Source organism: Typopeltis vanoorti, chromosome 4 (genome assembly GCF_054136105.1).
Source record: "Typopeltis vanoorti isolate ZY-2024b chromosome 4, IOZ_Tvanoo_1.0, whole genome shotgun sequence".
Taxonomy (NCBI): Eukaryota; Metazoa; Arthropoda; class Arachnida; order Uropygi; family Thelyphonidae; genus Typopeltis; species Typopeltis vanoorti.
The window spans coordinates 76,887,281-76,914,962 of record NC_143552.1 but is presented as its reverse complement, the minus strand read 5'-3'; the positions used below and the strand labels follow the sequence as shown (position 1 = coordinate 76,914,962).

Genomic DNA, 27,682 nt, shown 5'->3' with positions numbered 1-27,682 from the left:
ACTACCTAGACCGGTTTCAACCTTTATTGAGGTCTCATCAGTGAGTAGGTAGACCTAGAAATACAAAGTTTGTAGCGAACAGAACTTACATATACCCTACTATGAGAATTGCCAAGAAGGTGTCCCAATAAATTATTAATTATATGAAGAGCCAAAGGCTTCAATTTGCTGCCATATAAACTTATTTAAGTTAAGGGATATTATAAATATGGGACGTAATATCCCTTAACTTAAATAAGTTTAGATGTCGCCGAATTGAAGCCTTTGGCTCTTCATATGATTAAAAGTAGTATTTAGTGCTTCCAGTATTTCATCTCAGTTACAGAGACACTGTCAGGGAGTACAAAATGAGATTTGTAACGTACACACACAGCAGCAGCACTAAACTAACTAAAACACATGGATGAAAGACTAGTCATAACTAAGTTGGATGCCCTCTATATTGGAAGCATTAAATACTACTTTGAATTGTTTCCTAGTGCTGTTTCACTCCAATATGCTGGCATGTTAAAGTATTAAGAAGCTTGTTTTATAGTGTGTGTGTGTGTGTGTGTGTGTGTGTGTGTGTGTGTGTGTGTGTGTGTGTGTGTGTTTATGTATTCTGATGCTGACTTTAGGACAAAATGTTTAGTGTTATTTTGTCTTAGTTTGAAGTAAAGTAATTACTCCAATACATGTATTTGTCTCTATAATTTCTACATAATGAATGCTAACCTGGAAGTCAAAATTCATTAGCATTCAGCATTCACTAGTCTGGAGGTTGTTGAAGAAGCTCAGAAATGAAAGAAAGAGTGCTGTAAAAGGAATTAGAAATAATAAATATGATATGAGAACTGGAGAAAAAGATATCCTTGAAGTATGGAGTAATTACTTAGAAAAATTGCTAAATGAAACTAGCAGTGATGACAGCACAGTGATAAACAACACTGACCAGGCATGCAACCAGGAATACATATCCATGCTTGAAGTAGAAAAAACCATCAAAAGTCTGAAATGTGGAAAGGCAGCAGGAGTAGATGATATTAGACCAGATATGCTCAAGTTTGGAGGTATCAAAGTTTTACATTGGCTACACTGCATAGTTCAGAGGGCCTGGACAGGAGGACTAATTCCAGATGATTGGAGTAGAGCTCTCATAGTGCCCATATATGAAAAGGGAAATAAAACTGATTGTGAGAATTACAGAGGTATTTCTCTACTGAGTGTTCCTGGTAAGATTTATGCCAGTATTCTTGAGAAATGGTTGAGAAGGATTGTGGAAGAGAAGCTTGGTGAGGAACAAGCTGGATTCAGGCCAAATAGAGGCTGTCAGGATCAGATATTCACTTTATGACAAATGGTTGAAAAGTCATGGGAATATAACAAAGATCTGTATTTAAGTTTTGTAGATCTGGAAAAAAGCATATGACAAGGTGCCAAGAGAGAAGCTATTCAAAAATGCTACAGTTGTATGGTGTGGATCATTATATCAAGCAATACTTAGTCTTTATTTGAGTTGTAAGTCAGCAGTTACAATTGAAGAAAGTACAGGGAGATGGTTTGATGTTGGATCTAGTGTCAGACAAGGATGTACATTATCACCTCTGTTATTCATTATCTATATGGATTACATTATGAAGGAAAGTGGTATTAAACATGATATGAGAATTGGAGATGTTAATGTCATCTCTTTGCTTTATGCAGACGGTGTTATACTTCTAAATAAATCTGCCACAAGTCTATAAGATTTCCTGACTAGATTGAATAACTGTTGTGATAGATATGGTATGAAGATCAGCAATAACAAGACAATCATCATCATCAAATTCCTGACATGTACCCTCAAGGGGATGTACAGGATATGAAGTACCACATGAAAAATTTACATCATTACTAACTTCCTTTCTACAATTTTCCTCCAAATCAGTCTGTTACTTGTCAAGACTAATATTATCAGATCTTGTATTTCTATCGTCTAAGGCACTTTGTACCATATCAATCTACCTATATCTTGGTCTTCCTCTGGGTCGTTTTCCTGCCAACCTGGCAGAGAAGACTTGGTTTGGTAATCTTTCCTCACCCATTCCGTTTAAGTGACCATACCACCTGAGATTAGCTCTGCTAATGCATTCCTGGATGCTGACAATGTCAAGTTCTTTCCTAATATCCTCGTTTTTAATATGATATTGTCATTGATGCCATCTGTTCACGCCTCTAATCTTTCTCAGGACTCTCATATCTACGGTCTCTAGTCTTTGGTCAAGTGTCTTACTTCTGACCCAGCTGTTAGATCCATAAGTTAAAACTGGTTTGAACACTCTTATATTTAGTGTTCTGACTAAATATAATTTAGTCAGAACGCTAATTTAGTGTTCTGACTAATTTCTCTCCTATTCCATATGAATTTATTCATTTGACTGCCTACCATACCAGCTTTGTTGATTCTGTTGTCTATTTCTATATTTAATTTACCATCTTCAGTAAAAATCATGCCTAAGTAGCTGAAATGTTTTACTTTTTCCACAGGTTTTCCCCGTTCACAACACAGTTGACATTTTCAACAATCCTACCTATTTTCATTGTCTTTGTCTTTTTATTGCTGACCTTCATACCATATCTATTACAACAGTTATTCAATTTAGTCAGGAAATCTTGCAAACTTGTAGCGGATTTATTTAGAAGTATAACATCGTCCGCATAAAGCAAAGAGCTGACATTAACATCTCCAATTCTGATATCAGCAAAGAGCTGACATTAACATCTCCAATTCTGATATCATGTTTAGAATTTGAGATGTTAATGTCCACTTTCCTTCATAATGTGATCCATATAGATAATGAATAACAGAGGAGATAATGTACATCCTTGTCTCACACCAGATTTAACATTAAACCATCTTGCTGTACTTCCTTCAGTTCTAACTGCTGACTTACAACTCAAATAAAGAAGTATTGCTTGATATAATGCCCCATTGACACCATATAACTGTAGCATATTGAATAGCTTCTCTCTTGGCACCTTGTCATAGCCTTTTCCAGATCGACAAAACTTAAATACAGATCTTTGTTATATTCCCATGGTTTCTCAACTATTTGTCGTAAAGTGAAGATCTGATCCTGACAGCCTCTATTTGGCTTGAATCCAGCTTGCTCTTCACCAAGCTTTTCTTCCACAATTCTTCTCAAATGTTTCTCAAGTATACTTGGATAGCTCTTGCCAGGAACACTCAGTAGACGAAGTATGGACTGGTCATGCTGCTCATACACATCATTTATGAGTAAGAGGTGATACTGCAAAGAATCTAATATATTCTGAGAGCAAGTTTCTCATTTTCTCATTTGCAGGTATTGAACTTGTGCTACCATTGTCTGTGTGCACTCTCTAAAACCAGTATATTATAGTTAAGGTAAATTTCTGATATTAGTTGTGGGACATATTATTTTCTAGTGATGCCTACTTTACTCAAGGATAACCAGTTGTGACAATACAAATATATTCTGGGCCTCATTAATCATCACCTTTCTTTTGCAGGCAACTTCCACTTCCAGTATCACTTCTTCATGAATGCATAGTGCATTTTTATTGAAAACTAGTTGGGACCACTTGTTCTAGACAGTTGTTTAACATCAGACCATTTGCTACCTACATTTTAAGCTGCCTCTTCTGTTTAGCTGCATTCCTTTCAGATCCGTCATGCGAGTCCAACATGACAGCACCCCACCTTATTTTAGCTGATATGTCAATAATACTTTGAATCTTGACATTCTTGCTGTTCTTTTTATTGGGAACATGTGAAGAACTTTGTACATCAAGCATTGTGGGATTTGTATTGCTAATATGGAGCAGTTGGGATATCCCAATTGGGATATAGTTAAGAGATCTGAGTTCAAGTTCCCTGGGCATGGTAGATCTTGAGGATTCTAATACTTGAGCACTACAAGGTTTATTGAATGAAAAGGAGGAATGGAGGGTACTGTCACTGACTATGCTATGGATAGGATTGGAATTCTGTGAGAGCAAGCCATTTATATACAAGAGGAAGAGAGTGAGTGAAAGAACAAATCCCTGGGATTGGGAAAATCTGAGGAGAGGAAACTGTCCATGACACATAGTGAGTGACCAGTGAGAAAGTTGGCATTCCAGTTGCAGAATAATTAAGGCAGCTCATAGGATGGCAGTTTAAGTAAGCCCCCTGTGCCAAACCTGATCATATACTTTTTAAATGTTGAAGGCAACCATGTGAGTTTCTCTAAATTTCTCCATGACCTGAGTCCAGAGGTGGGTAGTGACAGCAAGAAGATCAGCTGTAGATTGCAAGTGGCAGAATCCATACTGCTGGTAACTGATTAGTTGGTATGTCTGTAGGTGGTTCAAGAGTTGGTTGTTGATGACCTATATAATTTTAGAGAGAATAGAAGAGAGAGCAATTTGGACGATAGTTCGTTGGTTGACTTGGGATGCACTGGATGTGGACTTGTTTCCATGTTGTAGGATGGAGATGCTAGTTGAACAGGATAAATTGAAGAGGAAATACAGGATAGGTGTTAGTTCTGGAGCACAAATTTTTAACACAATAGGTGAGATATCATCAGAACTCAGATGCCTTGTTTATGTTCAGGTTATTAAGGATTCTTTCGATTTCCTTTTGTCGGAAGACTATGGGAGACACGAAGGGAGCCTTTCTTGGTGGAGTGGAGAGAACTTTGCCCAGGTCATCAATGCAGGATTTGGAAGAGAAGAGTGATGCCAGTAAGTTGGCCTTATCTTTAGCTAAGGTAACTACGGTACCATCAGGATGTGAGAGTGGCGGAAATCTGGGTGGATAAGTTGCGCCTGATGGCCTTGGCAAGGGACCAGAAGGAGTGTCTACCATTTGGGCAGGAGGTGAGTTCACAGCATTTGGCCGTGTTAAAGTCTCATTTGGACTTTGCAATGATTCTTTTGCAACTGTTGTGAGCTGCAGATTGGGCAGTGGGAGTTTTTGGTCTTGAGCCATTTGTGGTAAGCAGTTTTTTTATTTTTTTTTCCTTTTACAGCATTTACACACTTTTTTTGAGAGATCCAAGGCTCGGATGGTAGCTAAGAATTTGGAGTGGAATAAGGGATGAAAGCCTTTATTCCTGTGAGAATGATTTCTATTATTTGGTCTGAGCAGGTGTTCAGATCAGAACTGAAGCAGTAGTCAGACCATGGGAAGAAGCAGTGAAGTTATGGGAGATCATCTCATTTGTCTCCCTTCTAGTGCAAAGGATGTGAGACTGAGAACTTTTGGGTGAAGGTTGTTTCATGCAAAGGAGACTTATATGATGTTGTGGTCTGAGTTACCAAGAGGAGAACTGACAACCACAGTATACATGGAAGGGGAGTTTGTTAGGAAGAGGTAGTGTGTTTCTTAAATTGGAGGGGGGGGGTTGTCAGGTATTCTGGTAGGAAGATTGATGATCTGAGATAGATCATTGCTGATGGCCAACACCTCAACATCCATGCCTTCTTGATTGGTGAAACTGGAGAAGAGAAGCCAGTATGAGTTATAGACATTGAAATCCCAAAGAAACACCTGACTATTGGGGTATTTTGACTGCAGAAAGTCTAGCTGTAGAGAGAAGATAGTTGAAGAGTTCAGAGAATGGTTGATAAAGTTTGGAGAGCGATAGAGGGAGCATATGAATAGGGCAGGTTGATTTGGTAGAGAAATTTTGAGCCAGAGTAGATCAAACAGTGCGGATTCAAGTATTTGTAGTCCCTTGCATGGCCTGTTTTTATTATTATTATTATTATTATTATTTGACTTCTCCAGGGTGTCCAAGGACTCATCGAGGGAGGGCATCTGCTCTGCAACTCCACCATTCAATTACCAGTTGACTGCAACTACATCAACGGCATCTACCACTGACCACTACCATTGGCATTTCCACAGACAATTACAAACATCCATGTCCATGGCTGAATTCGAATCCATGGCCTTTTGGCTGGAGAGCAGATGCGCTATCTATTCGGCCAACCAGGCTGGCTAAAAGATAGACTTTAAAACTCAGACTATTAGCTATATATATATATATATACACATACAAATATGAATGCCGATATATATATATATATATATATCGGCATTCATATTTACTCTGTAGATAATGTTATGAAAAATAAATTAGTTTGAATGACTATAATACCGAAAATAAAAAAGAATAAAGTTTAATGCTGAGATACTAGTAGTTTTGTTGAAAATATCAACTTCTTCAGGAATCAAAGACAAAGAATTATATAAAAAATAACAGAGACATTATAAAATTACATCAACAGATCTAATATAAAAGACCGTAGTACAGTTATAAACAGGAATGCGTGCTGGAGTTCCAATTGAAGTTGACTACGTGCATGAGTTATAATGAGTGCGCCAATACCGGATAGTGGTATTGGCGCACTCATCAGAAAGATTGTAGCTAAGGCTGTTGAAAGAAAGATAATCGAATCTAAAGAAATATCCCTCGATTCATCCCTTATAAACAACAGCCTTAGCTACAATCTTTATGACGCACACATTGCCTCTGTCCAGTATTGGTGCACTCATGATAACTCACGCACGTAGTCATCTTCAATTGGAACTCCAGTACGGATTCCTGTTTAAACTGTACTACGGTCTTTTATATTTGATCTGTTGATGTAATTTTGTAATGCCTGTTTTTTATATAATTCTTTGCCTTTGATACCTGAAAAAGTTGATTTTTTCAACAAAACTAGTAGTATCTCAGCATTAAACTTTATGCTTTTTTATTCTCGGTGTTATAGTCATTCAAACTAATTTATTTTTCATATATATATATATATATATATTTGTATATATGTATATAGGTCCCCAATAATCAGGACAGTGGGTTCACACCGGGCGATGAAATTTATCTCCCACCTAAAGACAATCAAAAACATCCACGCTCGCAATGGAATTCGAACCCGCAACCTGCAGGTTGGAGAGCTGTATGCTAACCACTTGGCCAGCTGTGTTGACAAGTTACTCCTGCAGCCATAGTTGGTTTTATGAATGCACAAGTATGTCAGCCTTGTGGTGAAAAGAGATGTGTAATCTGTAGTTTGGACAGTTGATGTGGACAGTGGCTGTTGAGGTTGCCAGTTAGGGTTCTGATAGGAATAGTAGTTCCTATGACTGCAGGTGGTGGTGCATATTATTTATATTGCTGTTTAGGCCATAGATGTTGGTGAAGTGGATGTGGAAATTTTTTTTGGGGTAAGAATTAGTGTTGGTGGATTGTTTGGTTGGATTTCTGTTGTTTTTTGTGATTTTTTTTTTGGTTGGATTTTTGATGTTTTTTATAGTTGGATTTTTTTTTTTTATGGGTTTTTGAAACTATTTTGTTGTGGTACAATGTTTGAGATCTGCAGTAAAATCGCATTTCTTTGTGTTCTGGTTCATTGTGTTTGGTGAGGAACAGATAAAGAGGAAGTGGGGCATGCAGTGAAAGGTGACAGAGACTTGCAAACATACTACCCACACAGAGGGGACTCGGTTCCTGTCCATACATGGCCTCATCAGTTCCCCCTGCAGCCAGAGTATGTGGTCTCCCTCCGGTCATGAATTGGCAAAACACGGGCTTGAAGGATTTGATGCTCGCTGATTGAGAAGCCTCCAGATTCAATACCAACTGGTTCAGTCCCATGTAACCAGTGGCTGACTTGCGGAACCATTTTACTGCTGTACCCTTGAATGGAGAAAGGTCTGGACTTTATACTGTGAGATTGATATGTCAATGAGGGTATCACTCCCACTGCATGTGGGAAGAGGGGGAGAAGACAACCTTGTAAATTTCAATGCCACTAAATCTCAGTTCTGTCTGATCTCTCACAAATAAGAGTTCACATCCTTCCCCCATACCTTCAGTAATACTGAGATATCCCCAAACACAATCAAATTTCTCCTCTTAAACTGACCTGCATCTTCGATTTTTCCTGGCACAACCACATTTCAACTATAGCTTTTGCAGTCACCAATAATCTTGGTATACTTTTTTGCATAAGCCACTACTTCACAGCTGTTAACTGTATACAAAACCCGACTCCACACAGCTATGGAATATTGCTCCCATGTTTGGGATAGTGCACCAAAATCCTCTCTAAGATTGCTCAATTCCATCCAGAAGAGGGCAGTCCAGCTAATTAATTAATGATCCTTCTGTCACATATCCACTTCACACCCTCTCTCTCAGATGTTCAGTTTTTGCCTTTTGCTTCTTCTACAGATACTCTCATGGACAGTGCTCTGCTGAATTGGCCACTATTATTCCTCCACTCTCTCCTCCAATATTCTGTCAAGAGCCACTGCCAACAAACACCCCTTTTACAATCCATCTTGAAACTCACTGAACCAACTTTGCTGCCTCCTCTTTCATTCCATCTACTTCTCTCCTCTGGAACAGTCTCCCCCCCCTCCCCCACTCTGCCAAAGATTACAACCCTCAGCTATTCAAGCAAACTGTGAACACATGCCTCCTTTCTTCTATTCATCTTACTTGCACACTGTACTAATGTGCTATAGGTCTTGTGACTAAACTTTCATGTGTGGATCAGATATAAAAAGAAAATTGTGCAAGTATGTGGAATGGATTTTTTTAAAGATTTTTATTTTATTTTTAAAATCTTATTTATTTAAAAAATGTATTTACTTATTTAAAAAAAATCAGAAACCTTGCTATAGAGACCAAAAATGTAACTTTTTTTTTTTTATACGTGGAAGTTTGTTTCAGCATTGCCATTATTCTCTGATTTACATTTACAATTTTTGCTACATGGTCCCTGAACTTCAAATTTCTATCTACTAACATTCCAAGATCCCTAGCCTGATCAGTTTCTTCTAGCATAATCCCATCAGTATAATATGAAATTGGATATCGAATCATGCCGAAGTGAATCACTTTGCATTTACTGACATTGAACTGACACCCATTTTCCCATGCCCACAATTCCAGCCTATTCAAATCATTCTTTGCATCATCAGCAAATAACTCTATGTCGCCTATCAAATCCTTTCCAATATCATTAATGTACAGATCAAAAAACAGTGGACCAAGTACTGATCATTGTAGAACACCACTAGTTACCTTAAATCTTGCTGATTCACATTCCCCAGTGCACCTTCTTGATATCTGTTAGTCAGTCTTCCAATTATCCACACTAATATTTTATAATCCAAACCTATATTCTCCAATTTATGCAACAGTTTTCCATGCTGTATTCTGTCAAATGCATTAACAAAATCCAAAAGTATCATGGTGTATCCATTCCCCCTTGTCTCTCAATGGTATCATTATTATTGAATGCGAGCAAGTTGCTAAAACATAACCTTCCCTTAGTAAAGCCATGCTGATCATTGCAAATTAGACATTTGCTCTCAACCCCCTTTCGGCAAGCCCTAACCAAATTTTCCAAAATTTTCACCACCACTCCTGATATACTGATTGGACGATAGTGGGGTATATCAGTCTTTGCACCACCCTTGTGCAATGGGATTATCACACGTTCTTTCCATTCCTGCAGAATCTTCCCTGTTGTGACTCATATTAAACAGCCTTGTCAAAGGAATAGCCAGTTCAGCTGAATGCACTTTTAGCACCCATGCTGATATCCCATCAATCCCTACTGCTAAATTTTTGATTTGTGCAACAACTCTAATACCTCATGCACCTGAGTTTCTTCATTTAGTAAAGAGGTAGCAGTGAGCTCGATGTCACATATACCAGGTTGATAGCTTTTAAAAAAAAATGGGCACTCATTTGCTGAACAACCTCTTCTCCATCTGTCACCCTCACACTATCTACATTCAGAAGTGTTATTCTTTCATATTCATGCTTTGTTTTACTTGTAGCATATCACTAGAATTCTTGTAGGTTGTCTTTAGCTTGCAGAGCCAATTTCTTCTCATGCTCAGATATAGCTTTCTGTACAACAGTTGTGACTAATTCTAGCCTTCTGATTATAATTTTCATAATGGACATCATTCTTATGCACACGCTGTTCCTTCCTCAAGAGATGCGTATGAATCTCTTGCTTAAGATTACTCTTCCATTTGATTTCTATCCTATTTATTCTTCAGACTCTTGGGATACATTCTGATATTGCATCATTTAAGTATTTTTTAAATGCTTCCAATGAACTGTTGATATTCTTTCCATCCAGCAACCAATACCATTCCACCAAACTCAATATACTCCTCAGTTGATCATTGTTTCCTGCTTTGTAGTTTCAGCATGTAATCTTTTCTGAATGGAACATTCATAAACTTAGTCGCCTGCTAAGTGAATATCTCATGATCACTGTCACCAACCATGGGCAGAATAGTTACATCTCTAACTGAAACGCCATTTGACATTGTAATCAAATCTGACTCTTTTTGACCTTCTTTCTGTCACATGTTGCTTGAGAAAGTTGTCTCGCAACAGCTCAATAAATTCAGTTTCATTCTTCTCATGAGATTTTACTGCTACCCAATTAATAATTGGATAATTAAAGTCTTCTGTTATGATTGCTCTTTTTGCACCCATCATCTCTATTGGGTGATGTATTTCTTCATCACTAGCATCCGATCCATCAGGTCTGTAACACTCCACTATGTAATTGATCTTGTTAGATTCCACCTCACACCAGATGGCTTCAAACTCGCTGCCACATGAAATACTGTTAGTAGTACTACAGTCATAAGTCTCAACACTAACTGGATTCAAGTCATCCGATCATTAGCAGCATGTTCCTCCTTTACTGTCCTGTCTATCCTTCCTAAATATACTGTACCCTTTACACTCAATACCAGTTAATATGCCTGATTCTGATAGCCAGGCGTCACTAATGCCTACAATCTGAAGTCCCAACATATTGACTAAGGTAACAAACTCTGCCTCTTTGTTTCTGATATTGATAACATTCATGTATAGACATAAGAATCAGCCTGCATGTTCTTTTGTATACTCTTCTCTGCAGTCTGTATGACAGTTGTCAACTTGCAGATCTCTACCATATTTACTCGAATATAAGTTGCACATTTCTTCCCAAAATTAAAGCTAAAAAATCTTGGTGCGAGATATATGTGGGGATTTTTGGAAACTAAAGTTTTCAGGAAAACTGAAAATGGGTATGACTTACCAAATATCTCCTATTCACTATCACTACTTCTGTCCTCAAGATCGGTTTCCTTATGTGCATCATCAAAGTCATCTATCCAAATAATGTCGTCTTCTTTCCTATTATTTCAAGCAAAAATTACCAGTAATTTACAAGACTTGAGATACATAATGAACAATCCTTCACAAACTTTTTTAATTAGAAGAAATACATGTATAAACCACAGTGAAAATTATTTAATTGTAAATATTTCATCCTAAGTATCATTCACAAATGTTCTTACGAGAAGTGAAAGCAAAGCACAAAACAGACAGCAATGGTAGTCCAGTAGAGATAGAGCAGCTATGAAGACGTGCATATGATTAGTGCGATATTAACAAAAGATCGTGCAATCCAAAGACAAGCTGACAATTGTTGAGTTGAGATGTTAATTCTCTTCAACTCAAATGCAATCAAACACTTATTTCATGTAATTGAAAAATTGGACAATAGTTTTTAGTTAGATACTGTGTTTAGTGGTACAACAAATGGTTTTGCTTGAGTTTATACAGCATAGTTTCTGTGGAAAGAGTCACGTAATTCATTAGTTAGTGTCGTTTTAATTCCAGTTGTCTCTAATTGTACTATTTGTTGAGAAATATATTACACAGTGTAACTTATTCAGGATACAATAAAACTACTTGTTTTTTTTTGTGTCTACAGTATAGTGGCTGTTGGGGAGGGCATGTTGCTTACCGTGGGGAGCGAGTTACTGTCACCCGCCGTGAACTTGTTTAAACTTTTTTCATGTGTGAGGTATATGAAAAACCTTTTAATTTCTTTTTTCATAAAGTAAAATCAGTTGTATGAGTTATAAGTGAGGGCGATTTATATTAGAATAAATAAGGTATTCTTCTCTAGTTTCTTATACATGTAGACATCTTTGCACATGTTTGATGAGTCAAATCTGGACAAACACACATTCCTAATAATTTCCATGGTAATGCCCATTCCCATTATTAGCACAATTATATAACATTGTCGCTCTTACACCCATATTCTCACCATTCCTCCCACTTAATTGAGTTTACCTGACTCTCCGTGTTAGGTCCAGTAGCAGTTATTAGTTTTTCAAGATTCCTGATACCAAACAAAATTATTCATGTGTTAGGCTTACATTGTGATATCATTTTTAAAAAAATGATCTAAAATCTTATCAGCATAATGATATCCACATATATTTTATATGCTAATTTTAATAATGAAAATAGCAAAGAAAATTTTTATTATTATTACGTGACAACTCCAGGGAGTTCAAAAACTCATCGAGGGAGGGCACCTACTCTGTCTCCACCACTCAATCCAACTACAACTAACTACACCAACACGATCTACTTCCCACCACCACTAGTATTTTCACAGACAATCACAAACATCCATGCCCACGGCATGATTTGAATCCTCAGCCTTTTGACTGGAGAGCCAAAACATTGTCCATAGACAAATTATGTTAAGTTTAAACAAATTTAAAGGTCTTTGCTTATAAATCTAAACTCAGTATTCTACATTCTATATGTATGAAACCTATATTCATAGCTGTGGAACCATTAATATAGGTTCTCCACACAAGGCAAAAATTTTCTGCCATCTCTGAAACATATTGAATTTTTCAACATGTTATTGAAACAAAATTCATTCTCAAATAATAGGCACCATTTGAGAATTTATTGATGAAGATGATATACAATAATCTTTGAGGCCTTATCAAGGCTGTATTTCTTATACAATACAATAGCATCATAACCTCTTTATTTCAGCATGTCAGAGTCTTCCACATCCATTTTCTGGAAATGGAAAGTTTCCCTACCAAGTCCTTCCTTTTAGGCTTACATGGTGATCCGAATACATTTTTGAAAATTATGGAGACAACTACCGTGTTTGAGAAAACTTTAGTTTGATATGAACCAAAATCCACACTCGACGTTTCGACCTTTATATCAAGGTCGAAATATAGCGCGCGCACACACACACACACACACACACACACACATATATATATATATATATATATATATATATATATATATATATATATATATATATATACACACACACAGAGAAACAAGCTGCACTACAATCTACATGGTTTGCTAAAGTTACTGACCAACTGTTACAACAATTATTGGATTGACCTGACCTCTGGTGGAAAAAAAAAACCTTACTACATCAATGCTACCAAGTGTATACTTTACATCCCATTGTTGCTTACCAGATTTCAAAACCTTACACCCTGCAACATTGAACTGACAGTTCCGCTTACCTGCCATTCATACAATCTATTCAAGTCCCCAGTTACACTCATCTCAGTATCATTACTATACAAATTGAACAACAGTGGTCCCAATTCCGTTTCCTGCAGCACACCGCTAATGACTTTCCTCTTTCGGGACACTGCACCCCCACATACAACTTTCTTATACCTATCTGACAGCCAGTCAATGATTCTACTCAGAAGTTTGTTGTCCAATCCCATCCATTTTAATTTATTTAAGAGCTTGTCATGTGGCAGTCCATCTTGGACCATACCCTTTCCATGGCTTTTATCAGCAGTGGGTGATATCATCTTGGAGATAACTATAGATCAACAGTGACAGAATCTGCAGTGGTAGTCATCACTGATAAATTGGCAAGATTTTAAATTAGTCAAGAAGTTCTTCCTAAAAAAAAAAAAAAAAAGAGTAGTCATCTTCACCAACTTATCTCTTGAAGGTTCACAAATTAATTAATGATCACCAGTACAAATTCCATCACTTGATCTACAGTGGATCCCCTGGATAATATTACAAAGCTTTGGCACAAGCCATGGAAATGTTTGGAGAAACTACTGTGGTTGTATATTAAATTTTCAGGGCGTTTGATTAGGTGAGACATAGATGCCTCAGTCATCTTTTGCCTTTGCTATTTCTCTTATAAGTGAATTACCTCTCACTGATCTGCCTGTAGTTTTGTTTATGGTTGTACATATCATTCCTCTTTATTTGATGACAGTTGTAGTGCTCATGTATTCCAAGTGTTATCCTCTTTCCATTTCCCAGGTTGGTGAGGATGTCATTAAAATTTTCACTGCTCCTAAAACAAAATCCTTTGTTATTTCTCACAAGAAAGATGGCACTTTGCCACTACTTACCTTTGATATTATCCATATTTCCAAACAAAATTAGATATTCCCCTTCTTCTTCTTGGGCTTAGATTTTTCTTCGTTTTTGGGCTGAGTTCCTGTAAATCCTGAAATTGCTCTACTTTAAAATAGTTTTATCACATTTGGGATATTGCACCAAAAACCTCCCTAATATGCTTCATGCTGTCTGGAAAAGGGAAATTTTTTTATTAATAGATGATCCCTTCTCTCATATGAATTTACTTCATTCACTTGCTAATTAGATGATCTGTTTCTTTAGGATTTTTCTCCAGATATTTTATGGTCACTGTTCTTCTGAACTGTCCTCCATCTTCCTCCGCTTTCCTATAATGTTATAAAAATTCATTCAACTGCTGATCAGCATCCCTTACAGTTGAAAGTCAAACTTACTAAACCAATTCCCCCCCCCCCTTCCATTTTGTTCTTCTCTGTTCTTTGAATAAGTTTGACCCATAGACTATAGTGTTCAGCTGGTAGGCTCAATCTTTCATTTTAACTACTTGATGGTGTACAAATAGATCATCAGTTTGATTAATATTGTGAGCATGGTTGTTTGTGAATGTTTTCAGGTGGTAGGTAAATTTCATTGCTTTCGTCTATAGACCAGGATTTCTGGAATATCTACCAAACAGTTAGCCCACCATTGCAAGCAATTTTTGAGACTAGAGGTTGGAGTGATTAGTGGGTAAGCAGTTGACGTTTAGGAAACATATTGTGAAATTAGCCCAAACTGTCAAAGCATTACTGGATGTTGAACACACTTCAGTACTGGTTTATTAGTACTTGTACCTTATCATTTCCTTTTTTATAAGGTCTTGAAAACCGAGTCTGGACCACTGTGATCTTCATATGGGTTTTTATGGTTAAGAAAGTGGTATATGGGATCTAGAGACAGATGGCCAAGATGGAGACAGGTCTGCTTGTGGGTTACAAAATTTGGTTGATGGACAAAAAAAAAGAGGGAACATAATAGAAACATTTAAGCTACTAAGAAAAGGGCTTTATAGGATTAGATGCAAAGAAATGTTTCATTATATGGCAGAAGGGAATAGAACAAAGGGTTACCTGAAAGCTGAGTAAGAATGTCATGAGCAATGATGTGAGGTGATGTGAGGATTAGATTTTTTTTTGCCTGGCAGGTGGCAAACGAGTAGAATTTAATTACCAGAGAGAATTGTGGCTCCGTTATCAGTGAATTGGTTTCAGGAAAGGTACAATTTGGCATTGTGACGGTTACAGTGTAGTCTCATGCAATGAGGCTGAGGATTCCGCTTAGATGCCTAAATAATAATAATGTAGAAAAGTCAGGCTACCATTATGTTAAGTGATGTATATTACCTCAACTTTGATTTTGCTCTTTTTGTTTTTCCCCTCTCTTTCAGAAAGCTTCAGTTTAAAAAAAATTATTATTATTATTAGTATATTTTCAAGTTTTTTTTTTTTTTGTTTCATTTTATTGTTTTCAACATCACTGGAAGCATTTTATTGAGTTATATAATTGTTTCAGTTTTATGTTGTTTCTGTTTAAACAATCCTCCTTTGCCTGATGCTGTTAGTTTAATGAGTGTAGTATCACTATGTTACATGCATGTTTTTGCTTTGCTATTTTAATAAGTAATGTTATGTTATTTTCTTATTATATTTATTAATTACCTTTATTTATCGTTCGGAAACAACTAGAGTTATAATATTAATGTACTATATATGTATCTTTATGAGATTTTGCTGGTTTGACACATGCTGTTGATTATCTAATGCTACTCTTTTCATTTTGTTCTATGACAGTGTCAAAATCTAAATGTAAATAAAATTTTACTCATAATTTTAATGATTCATTAAATTTATTTTATTAACTTGCTCACTTCGAAATATATTTTAGGTACTTCGCTTCTCTCGTCTTTTTGGACCTGGAAAACCTTCAAGTCTTCCTCAGATTTGGCGTGGTGTGAAAAAAAGACGAAAGAAAAAGCAAAGTGATTCTGAACAGCCAGTTTCTGAGTTGCGATCATCTAAAGGATTAACTTTAGATATTTCCTATTCACCACCGTCATCTGATATGTGTGATTATGATGATGAGGTACATATCAAATATCTTTTTTATTTTAACTTATTAGCCTATTGCTTAAGCTTTTATTTTAATTTGCATTAAAAATTATATTGCACTATTTGATTTTATCTATATTTTACCAAGAGCAGCTTAATTCTTGAATTAAACAAGAATATAATTTCTTGGCATTTTTATTTAAGTTTACAACCAAGTGAAAAAACTTTCTACAATGTGCATACTTTCTTCTTATTCACTTGCAAACCCTGATGCAACAGAGGTCTTTGTCTTTTGTGTGTGTGACTTTGATATATGAAAAAAGTACATGTCCCTAGCTATATAAAGCATGAGAAATACTCCATTACAGTAAGCAAACAAAAGTTTGTTGAGTATCTTCATGACTATGCTACCTGTATATACTGTATGGCGTAAAACAAAATAGTACTGAATAACTACGATATGTGTTATGTAGTAAATGGGTTTATTAACAAAGAAATATATGTTTACACATGATGATATGTGCATCCACAACTATCGGTGGAATCTTGGTCAAATAACGCATTAATGATGTAGATTACATGCTTGAAATGGGCACCTTGTCTTTCAAGATAGGTTTTGTAGCAAATATGAAGGGTTTTCTGTCATCTTGGAGAAAAAGAATTGGGACATCTCCTGGACATATTGTGTAGTTTTATCTCTTAGTTCATCAAGGTTTGAAGGTGGTGTCATTGTGGAATACCCATTCCTTCAACACACCCCAAAATGAAGGCATCAAGTGATGTGTGATCAGGAGAACGTGAAGGTTACAGGAATTCTGTGAACCTCGAAATGAGCCTCCCAGGGAAGGGAGCCTATTCTGATAAATAGGCTCTAGAATCATGTGATGTGTGACAGGTTGCTCCATCTGTTGGAATAACTGTGCACAAAATGGAATGTTTTTTGCATGATACATCCTATACAAATTCTGGGTGAACAGAATCAACACATTCTCAATGTAGCATTCACTATTCGAGGCCATGGTTACACCACCCTCGTCAATGAAGTAGGGCCCAATTATACCATGGCTGGAAACTGCATACTATGTGGTGACCTTCTCTTGAAAAATTCAGGTCTTGAGAAACCAAGAAAACTGTAGGTTCATCTGCTTACATGACTGGCTGAACAGTATGTGCTTCATTCGAGAACCCGACATTATGGAGGAAGGACAGATCTTCATAGACATAGGCCAACATGCATGCACAGTACTCCTGCTATACAGCATAACCCATTGTTATTAAACACTGACCCATCTGAATGACATATGAAAAGGCACTCATCTCCTTAAGGATTCTCTGTAGTGATTACCTCGCTAGCTATCCCAAGTTTTACCTGTTTGGTGTTGACTGCATTTCGGAGACTGTAACACTTCTTCCAGCACATGCTCTTGATTCTCATTTGTATTAACAGTTCGCGGTCTTCCTGAATGCCCTTTGCATTGTGGCAGAACACTCCTGGTATGTTGGAACCTCTTGATTAAGACAATGATAACACTATTTTGAAATGACGAACAAACTACTCACAAGCATGTCGTATGCTTGAACATTTGTTCTATCAGCTCTGTATGAATGAAAATAATGCTCAACAATAAGTCTTTTCTTCCAACATCAACACCATTGCAGCAGCTAAATGTAATAGTGTAGACTATACACATACTCTTTTATTAATGTGCATGCATTCGAATGGCATATCTCATAGTGCGTGTAATGAAGGGGGGGTGTTGAAGTTCAGTACTTTGTTTTTTTTTGGTGCCATACCGTAAAAGGAAGAATGACTATGAAAGAATAACCTTATTGAATGTGGATGTATTAGGAAAATGTTAAATATAATAGAAATTACTGGGTTGCTGTGTGATCCTAGTGATTGGTAAGAGGAAAAGGTAACTGTTATATTAAGGTATATTCCAGATAGACCTATTAGATGAAAAAGTACAGTTCAACCTGGTAGCATACCACTGATCACTCTCTTTCTCTTCGACTTAGTACTTTCATACATCACTCATACTAGATGAGTTCACAGTATTGAAGCTATTGTAAGAACTTGATTCAAACAGCAGTGAGATTAGGTGGAATATCAGTGGGAGCACCGAAAAGATCTGCAAGAGAGTTAGCAATTTCTTCTGATGTGGTTGTTCAATTTGAGTCTCAGCATGAGTAAGATTACTAGTGATTGATAAGAGGGGAAAGGTAACTGTTATTCCATTGCGACCAGTTATACCAAGTATCTCTGGAGTGAATATACCATGATGCTTCATTTTCTCAAGGCATTTACGAGTATATCACATGGGATGGACATGCGAAATAAGCATGTGGCATGGGTATGAGTTGCTGTTATTAATAAGTATTAAAAAAAAAAAAGAATGTATATAAGTGCTAAGTCTAATAGAAGGAGAGTTATCAGTGGTGTGCCACCAGGTTCTCTACTTTGGCTATTGTTGTTTAGTTTGTATATTAATGATTGTGAAATTATTTAGAGGGTAATATTGAGTTATATGCTGAGATTGCAAAATTGAGGAGAGTTAAGGGTTATAGCTGATAAAATCTCTGCAGGCTGATTAGTTCCCTAAAATGAGAATCAATTCAGTTTTTGCCAATATGCATTTTAGATTGAGAACATTGTTAGCAAGATATTGTATTAATGGAAATTTGCCTCAAGTGGTCAACAAAGCCAGAGTCCTTGGGAGGGTTAATTTATTTACATTTGGTAACCATAGTGTTGAAGAGAACACTACCTTGTAGGAATATGTAAGGCATTGATATGGTCATATTTGGACTTCTGTGTGAGGATAAATGGAAGGAATATCTGATTATTCAACTTTTGAGAAATTGATACACTTATACATAATGTAGATATACAAGTTGGTAAGGGGGATGTTATAGTATAGCTAGTGACTACCATTTGATGCTGAGAGTCCATTATCACTAAATACAAGATATGAGAGGTAGGCATTGAGTGATATAGAAGGACCCTTCCTCAATGAGTCTGTCTTAATACTCTATGGAGCTACGTGATAATAATTTAATAGTCATATGAGGTCTAGCAAAAAAGTAATGAGATAAAATTTGTATAAAATCATGTAGGCAGTTAAGTGTCATACATTGTTGCCACCTTCAAAGTAACTTCCCCCCACTCCCTCCCACATGAAATGCATCATCAATTTCAATGTTCCTTCCATGCATTATAACAGGATTGGAAGTCCATTTCTATTAGCTCTTTTATTGCCCTTGTCAATGCTCTAGATGTTTTCTACAGTCTCAAAATTGGTATCTTTCATCTTCTTGTGCTTGAGGAAAAGAAAAAAAGTCACATGGAGACAAGTCTGACAAGTATGGTGACTGTTCCAACATTGGAATGCATTTTTTTGGCTAAATACAGTCATCCCTCGACTTATGAAACTTCGAAAGGACGTTCGAGTTACGTCCTTTCGAAGATACGTTTGTGATCCCATTAGGGAATAAATAACATTTTCGACTATATATAGAGGACCTGAACCAAAAGCGCATACCCCTTAGCACTGTGACTATAACTGCTAAGGCACTAAGTTTCTTTAATCTCTTCATCATGTTGAAGGAGAAAGCAGAACCCGATTATGACAAATTGAACGCTTCTTCCGTTTGGTTTATGAGATTCAAGCAGCGCTTTGTGCTGCATAATGTGAAAATGTATGGGAATCTGTAAATGCTAAGAATGCTGCCAAGGAGTTTGTGGAAAAATTGGATAAAATTATTACAGAGGAAAATTATTTGCCACAGCACTTATTTAATATGGATGAGACGTCCTTCTTTCAGAAAAAAATGCCTGCGTGGACATTCATTCCACAAAAAGCTGAAATCTACACCTAGTTTCAAAGCTCTTAATGCCCGTATTATGATTCTTTTACAGGTAATGTGGCTGGATATAAACTGAAACCATTTGTGATATGGCACAGTGAGAATCCACGAATCTTCAAAAACATTAAGAAGCATACTCCCAGTTCATTATCGGAGCAATAAGTCATGGATGACTCAAAAATTGTTTGAGGATGCCTTAATCGCATAACTTAATCACTGTTATGCGAGTGAAATAAAAAGCTATTGTGTGAAAGAAAATATAGAATTTAAAATTTTATTAATTCTAGATAATGCTCCAGGTCATCCGTCTTGTAAGTCTTATAGTGGTGATCTTCACCAAGTTAAAGGTCATGTTTCTCCCTCCAAACTTCATTGATTGAACCGATGGAGCAGTAAGTTCTTGCAGTGTTTAAGGGTTATTATCTACGGACAACTTTTTTACAAGCCATTTCTGCCACTGAAGGAAATGACCAGACTCTCATGCAATTCTGGAAAACGTTCAATATTAATCATGCTATTAAAAATATTGCTGTGGCTTGGTACGAAGTGACCTCTCAATGTATGAGTGGCATATGGAAAAAGACATTAAAAAGATTTGTGCATGATTTTGGAAGTTTTCAATAGTAGGCCTAGCAAACAATCTGAATATCGAAGTGAATGATGACGACATAATTCATACTCATAGAAAGTTCCCCTAAAGAGTTGACCAACGAAGAATTGGTCGAACTGGAGGAACAACAGTTGCAGAAGAGGGAAAAGGAAGAGGGGGAAAAGAGAAACAAGGAGAGGTAGTTAAACAATTCACAGTGATGGGTCTTGCAGAAATGTTCTCTGCAGTTAGCGATGTTTTCAAAATGGTTGAAAACATGGACCCCCAATGTTGAATGCTACTTATTAGTAGAAATGAAAGTACATGAGGCGTGTGCTTGCTATGAACAAATTTATGATGAAAAGAAGAAGAGGAATAAGCAAAGCACATTGGAATAGTGACACACAGTACAGTATACACACACAGTACAGTAACACACAGTACAGTTTTATAATAAGGTTTAAAAATTAAAATGACAGTATACTTATTACGGTTAAGTCCCCAACACCCTATAACCCTTTTGATTTAATGTCTCGACTTATGTCTGATTCGGCTTACGTCCTGCCTGATGGAACGGAACCCAGACGTAAGTCAAGGGATGACTGTACTTGCAAATTTACAGTGCAGAACTAGAAGGTCCATTGTTATGATGCAAGATAAAATTATTCACAGTCTCTGGATGCACCCGTAAGATGTGTTTTGCAACTGTTCAAGGATTTCTTTGTAGTAAATTTGATTGACAGTCACTCCAGGAGGTACAAATTCTTGGTGGACCACACTGTGGCTATCAAAAAAGATGACAATTGTGGTTTTCATTTTGGACTTGTTCATGCTTTCTCTCCGCTCCCAAAACATCTTTTGCCATTTAAACACTTGAGCATGTGATAAAGAATTGTTACCATACTCGCTTAATTTTATCAAACATTTCAGTAGTACTGTCATTGAGCTTAATGCACAATTTAATTGCACAATGTTGTCCAAAATTTTGCTTCTCTGTTTTTGTGACAAACACATAAGACATATGCCTACTAAAAACACATTATTTTGTGACAAACACAAATGATATACACCTACTAAAAACACATAAACTGGAGACTACAGATATGAGAGTTGTGATGAAGGTGGCATCAATGGTGATCACATGGTGGTGTGTAGTGTTTGTGGAGAGCTCCTGAACAGATAAGTGTCATTTTGAGGAATAATTGGTGAATTTGCATAGTATTTACATAGTATTGTTTACTTTTTGTATTTTAGCATGTCTGGGTGATTTTTGGGTGTTTTCTGAGTATTTTAAATAGTAAATTGATAGATACAATTATCTGTGCACCACATTTCCCCCATAAAGAGGAATACAACAAAGATGGCATCCAGGTTGCCATCTTTGTCTAAAAATTTTAATTTAAAGGATTTGATTCAGTGTACCGTTTGCGAAATGTATCCATTGAGGAGAGTGCTTGGAGTCTGGTTAAACAACGATAGTGGAGTGAATGTGTGCAGAAAGTGTAAAGAATGTGAGGATTTAAAGTGTATTTCAGGTCATGATATCGTTCTTGAAAGTGAGAATCTAGAAAATAGTGATATGCGAAGTATGAATAGTGATATTTGCAAGGTAGTACCAGATAGCTGTGAGAGTGGCATTGAAAGTGAGTATGAAGGTAAACATACAGAACGAACGAATAAATTATCGGAGAATAAAAATGATGAGACTGATGCATTGAGTGAGATCGCTCGGTTATGCAGAGCAATACACAGGGCAAATCGGCAGCTGGAGCATTTGCAAAAATGTTTACCGAGCGTACTGACTGATAAATGGCAAAAGTATGATAGAAAAAATAAGAGTAGTGAGTGTAAACAAAATGAAAGAACGAGTGTTGTATAGAGATTCCTTAGTAAGAGAGGTGTTAGTTAAGAGTTTAACAAAATCGTACGAACTTGGTGCGAATGTTAAGGATGTAAGCGAGTCGATTAGAATGCAAAAGCAGCGAGTGAAAGAATTGATAGTGGTAGCAGGTACAAATGATTTGAAAGGAAACAAAATGGCTATGAGTGAGGATGTGAAGGAATTGCTTGAGGTTGCAAAAGAGGAGAGTGAGAGAGTTAGGATGGTGAGTCTGTTGCTGTGGTATGACAGTAAAGAGTATAGAAGGAGGGCCATAATTGCAGTTGACTTTATGCGTGAATTATGCAGGTCAAGTGGTGTGGAATTTGTGGATGTGTGGAGCGAGTTCGATGGGTGAAAGGATTTATATAAGATGGATGGTTTACATTTGAATGGATTTGGTATACGGAGATTTGAAAAGATGTTGTCGAATGAAGTGGAAGTGGATGTGCAGAATCAGAAAAACTAGAGTTATTAAGGGGGGATGAGGGAAAGTAGATATGCAGACTTTAGGGAGACAGTTGAGTGTATGAATATGTGTAATATGCCCAAGCGAGTACAAAAAAAAAAAAAGAAGAATTTTTGGCCTTGGTTGGCACTTTCAGGCCACAGGTTATTGGCATTAGTGAAACATGGCTGACAGAAGATGATATAGTTAGTGGGATTGAATGTGAGGGGTATGGTGTGTTCAGGAGTGACAGGGAGATAAAATGGGGGGAGGAGTTATTGATGGGGGAGTTATTGATGATTGCTGATGAGCTACGGCCAAGGAGAATAGAAGTGGAACAGCAGGATAGAGAAAAGAGCACATTTGAGGCTATTTGGTGTGAGATTGAAACTAGCAGAACAAAATATAAAGTTGGGTGCTGCTATAGACCAGGTGATGGAATAGATGGTGGAGATAGTATGCATAAGCAAATAGAAAAAATGAGTGGAAGGAGAGTAATTATTATGGGTGATTTCAACTATAGTAACATTGATTGGAAGGAGGAGAGGACACATGGGAGGAAGGAATTGAATTTTATGCGATTATTAAGGGATAACTATCTGTGACAGTATGTAATGGAAAATACTAGGGTTCAGAGAGTGCTTGACCTAGTAATTCCATCTGAGAATATGGCTGTAATGAATATGACCACGTTGCCATCAATTGGTGAGAGTGATCATAGGGTCTTGACTTGGGAGGTGGCTAAAGGTGTGGAATTTACAATTAAGACAGGGTACATGTGGAATTATCAGGCTGGTAAATATGACAAGCTTACAAGTTTGATTGGTTCAGTGCCATGGCATGTAAAACTGCAAGGGCTAGATGTTGATAGTGCATGGGCGGTTAGGAAGTGTTTGCATGAGGTAATGGCTGACTGTATACCTAGAGTCCGAATAATAAATCAAGTAGGGGTTAAATGGATGAATAACACCATTAAGCTTGAGCTGCAAAAAAAGAAACAACTATGGAGGGAATTTAAGGAGAAAGGTTGGCCGGTATTGACCAGCAGGCACACACGAACAGTATAAAGTGCAGGCCAGAAGGGTAACGAGTGTGGTAAGAAAAGCAAAAGTGGATTATGAAAGAACATTTGCCATGCAGGCTAAAGAGAATCCCAAACAGTTTTTTTCGATATTTTGCAAGTAAAAGAAAAAATGTATATGGCAGAATGATTTTAAAGAATGCTGATGGTAGGGAGGTAACCGAATCAGTTATTATAGTTGAATTACTGAGGGAGCACTTTGCAAGAATATATCATCCAGGTGGTGACATTGCAGGAATGAATGAACCAATAGATTATATGGGAATTGTGGTGAATGAAGTGGAGGTGAGTAGTCTATTACAAAACCTCAGTGTCAATACAGCTGTGGGTTTGGATGGTATACCAGCACATGTCGTACGTGAAGCGGCTAAAGAATTGTCAGTGCCCTTGACCATTTTGTTTAATTTGAGTCTCGGGTCTGGGTTAGTCCCGAGGGGGTGGAAAGAGGAGAAAATAGTTCCACTGCATAAAGGAGATTCCAAGACTGCTGTTGTAAATTACCGACCGATTAGCATATCAGGAATCATTGTCAAGGTCTTGGAGAAATTAGTCAAGAGAAAAATACAGAATTGGTTAGATGAAAATGGGATACTGTATGGGGGACAACATGGTTTTGTGAAGGGTAGATCATGCCTCAGTAACTCTCTCACTGTTTTATAACACAGTGACGGCTGAACTGGATAAGGGTAATGGGTTTACAGTGATTCTACTGGACCTTGCTAAGGCCTTTGACAGGATACCACATGGAATTCTAATCAGTAAACTGCAGCATATGGGGATGGATATAGGGTTGGTGAGATGGATAGGAGGGTGGTTGATGGAGAGATATCAGAGAGTGGTTTATTCAGGAGTAGAGTCCAGAAGCCGGCTTGTGACTAGTGGTGTGCCAGAGGGTTCTGTTCTTGGACCACTACTTTTCAATTTGTTCATTAATGATATAAGAAAGGATCTGAGAGGAAGTGTTAACTTGTTTGCTGATGATGCAAAGTTGGGTAGAGCAATAGTGAGTGCACAGGATGTCAAAATTTTGCAAGATGATTTTAATAGGTTGCAGCACTGGGCTAAGGAAAATGGATGTTGATTTAATTTGGCAAAGTGTAAGGTTATGCGTTTTGGTGTGAAAAGATTAGCAGCAGTATATCACATTGGTAGAACCGTACTCCAGGAGATTGATGAAGTCAGGGATTTGGGAGTGTTGGTGGATAGGGAGTTGAAGTTAAGGGGGCACATCGCAAAAGTGGCTAAATCAGCTCATCAAATCACTTGGTTGCCGAAAAATACTTTAACAAGCAGAGACAAACAAGTTATTGTTCCTCTGTATCGAGCCTTGATAAGACCCCATCTAGACTACTTTGCCCAGATATGGGCATTAGGGTTTTTTCTTGATGGGGAGGAGGTGGAGAGGATCCAGAGATGAGTGACCAAGATGATAGCAGGTCTATGGAATGAACCTGAGAACAGGTTGAAGAATTGTGGGTTGCAAAAATTGGTCGGTAGGCAGAAAAGGGGTGATATGATTGAGACATTCAAATTACTGAAGGGTTTCTATAAGATTAATTCAGAAGATATTTTTGGGAATAGGACTGCTGGTGGGAGGACTGGGGGCCATACATGGAAGCTGGGCAAGAATGTGTTAGCAAGGGTGTTAGAGCTAGTTTTTTTACTTGGAGAATGGCAAATGAGTGGAATAAGCTGCCAGTCTGTTGTGGGTGCTATGACTGTGAATGAGTTCAAGGCGAGGTATGATAGATACTGTGTGAATGTCGAATAGTTGTTCTTGACATGTTAGGGCCTCCCTCGATGAGTCTGTCGACTCCTTGGAGTTGCCCGAAATAATAATAATAATGGCAGTATCATATAAAAAATGTGTATATTAGGAAAAAACTTGACATTGTTAGCATTCAGGAACGTGTTAGCAGAGCTAATCTCAGGTGGTATGTCCAGTTAAACAGAATGGGAGAGGAAAAATTAGCTAAACAAGTGTTCTTTCCAGCATGGCAGGAAAAAAACTCGGAGGAAGACTATGGTGTAGCTGGATTGATGCAGTCAAAAGTGCCTTAAAAGACAAATATAAGATCTGATATTGGAATGTTGACAGATAATAGGCTAATCTGGAATAAAATTATTAATAGGTAGCTAGTAATGATGTAACTTTTCATGTACTAAATTTATCATAAGATCCTGTACATCCCCTGAGTGTATATGTCAGGAATATGATGATGATAATGATGGGTTTACCCTACTGATGGAAAGAGCACGAGTCACTTCAACATACCACATCGTTATTCGTCTGACAGTGCTGCCAATTGTTGACAGCCAGTAAAAAAAAAGCTTTAAATTTTTGCCACATACATGTTGATCTGTACATTACTACTACTGATCATGGGTATATTTAACTTTTTTGAAGAACAGATAAGTTCTAACGACTGATGCATAGATAGTTTGTACCTGGTATTTAATGAATATTTTTTAATTCTAAGTTTTTTTTTTTCTTCTTTTAATAGTGTGACATATTGCTTTGGAAGTGGTATATCGATTCTCTCTTAGTCTGCATGTTAGTAGGGTGGTTTTTTTTTTTTTTTTTTTTTTTTTTTTGTCAGACATCTGTGTGTGTGAGGAAATGATTAGGAGGAGAGAAGGAATTTATATATATATATATATATATATATACACATACACATCTCACCCACATATGAATGGCTGCAAGATCTGTTCCATATCAGTGCTCTGTGTGTGTGGGGGGGTAAGAGGGCAATAAGAAAGGAGGAATCAGTTTACATTATTTTTTGTTAAGAACTGAAGGTTGCATTCTTTGGGGACGGTTGTACTGAACTGAGAGTTCTCTTACAAAAAATACATTTTCTAACATTTCAAGTTCCTTAGTACTGAAAAAAGAGTTTTTGCTCTCTAAAGTTCTCTGGTCTGTGAAAAGAACCAACCAGTTCGAAACAGCTGACAGGCCAGTGAAACCTTATCAAAATGGACTAATAAAAGACGAATATATAAATGCTTGGGCAGCTCCCATGTCTTTTAAGTAGTCCACACTAAGGCAACTCGTGAATGCTGAGGAATGTATTCCTGCAAGCACTGTGGTCAACTTAACGAAACTTTCATAGTTTCCACATTTAGTTTGAAATAATGTTGTTCAGCAATGTAAAATTACATAAGCAAAGTGGATATTATGTAATTTTGCATTGCTGAACTGAAGCCTTTTGGCTCTTTATTTTAGTAATTACAAACTTGAATATATGCATTTATTTGTCTTGAAGAATATAAGTCTTATATTAAATATCACGACCCTGAACAGTCTGGACTTGCTGAACATGCTCTCTCCACTAAACATAGAGTTCATTGAAAGAACACAAAAATCCTTCATAATAGTAAATTCCTCATAGAACATCTTTATAAAGAAATGTGTGAAAAATTATTTATTCCATTGCGTTAACTTAAACAGATACAATGGTCTTCATCTTTCCTCTTTATGGGAGATAGCACTT

General features: G+C 37.0%; 1 protein-coding gene across 1 annotated transcript in view; it reads left to right on the top strand.

Annotated features, from left to right (window-relative positions):
• LOC150107422 (transcription initiation factor TFIID subunit 1-like) overlaps window positions 1–27,682 on the top strand; it is a 960,372-nt gene that overhangs the window by 81,889 nt on the left and 850,801 nt on the right. Inside the window, exon 6 of the mRNA XM_090391850.1 lies at window positions 16,158–16,355. Coding sequence (XP_090247976.1) covers window positions 16,158–16,355 — 198 coding nt within the window. The remainder of the gene's footprint in view (window positions 1–16,157; window positions 16,356–27,682) is intronic.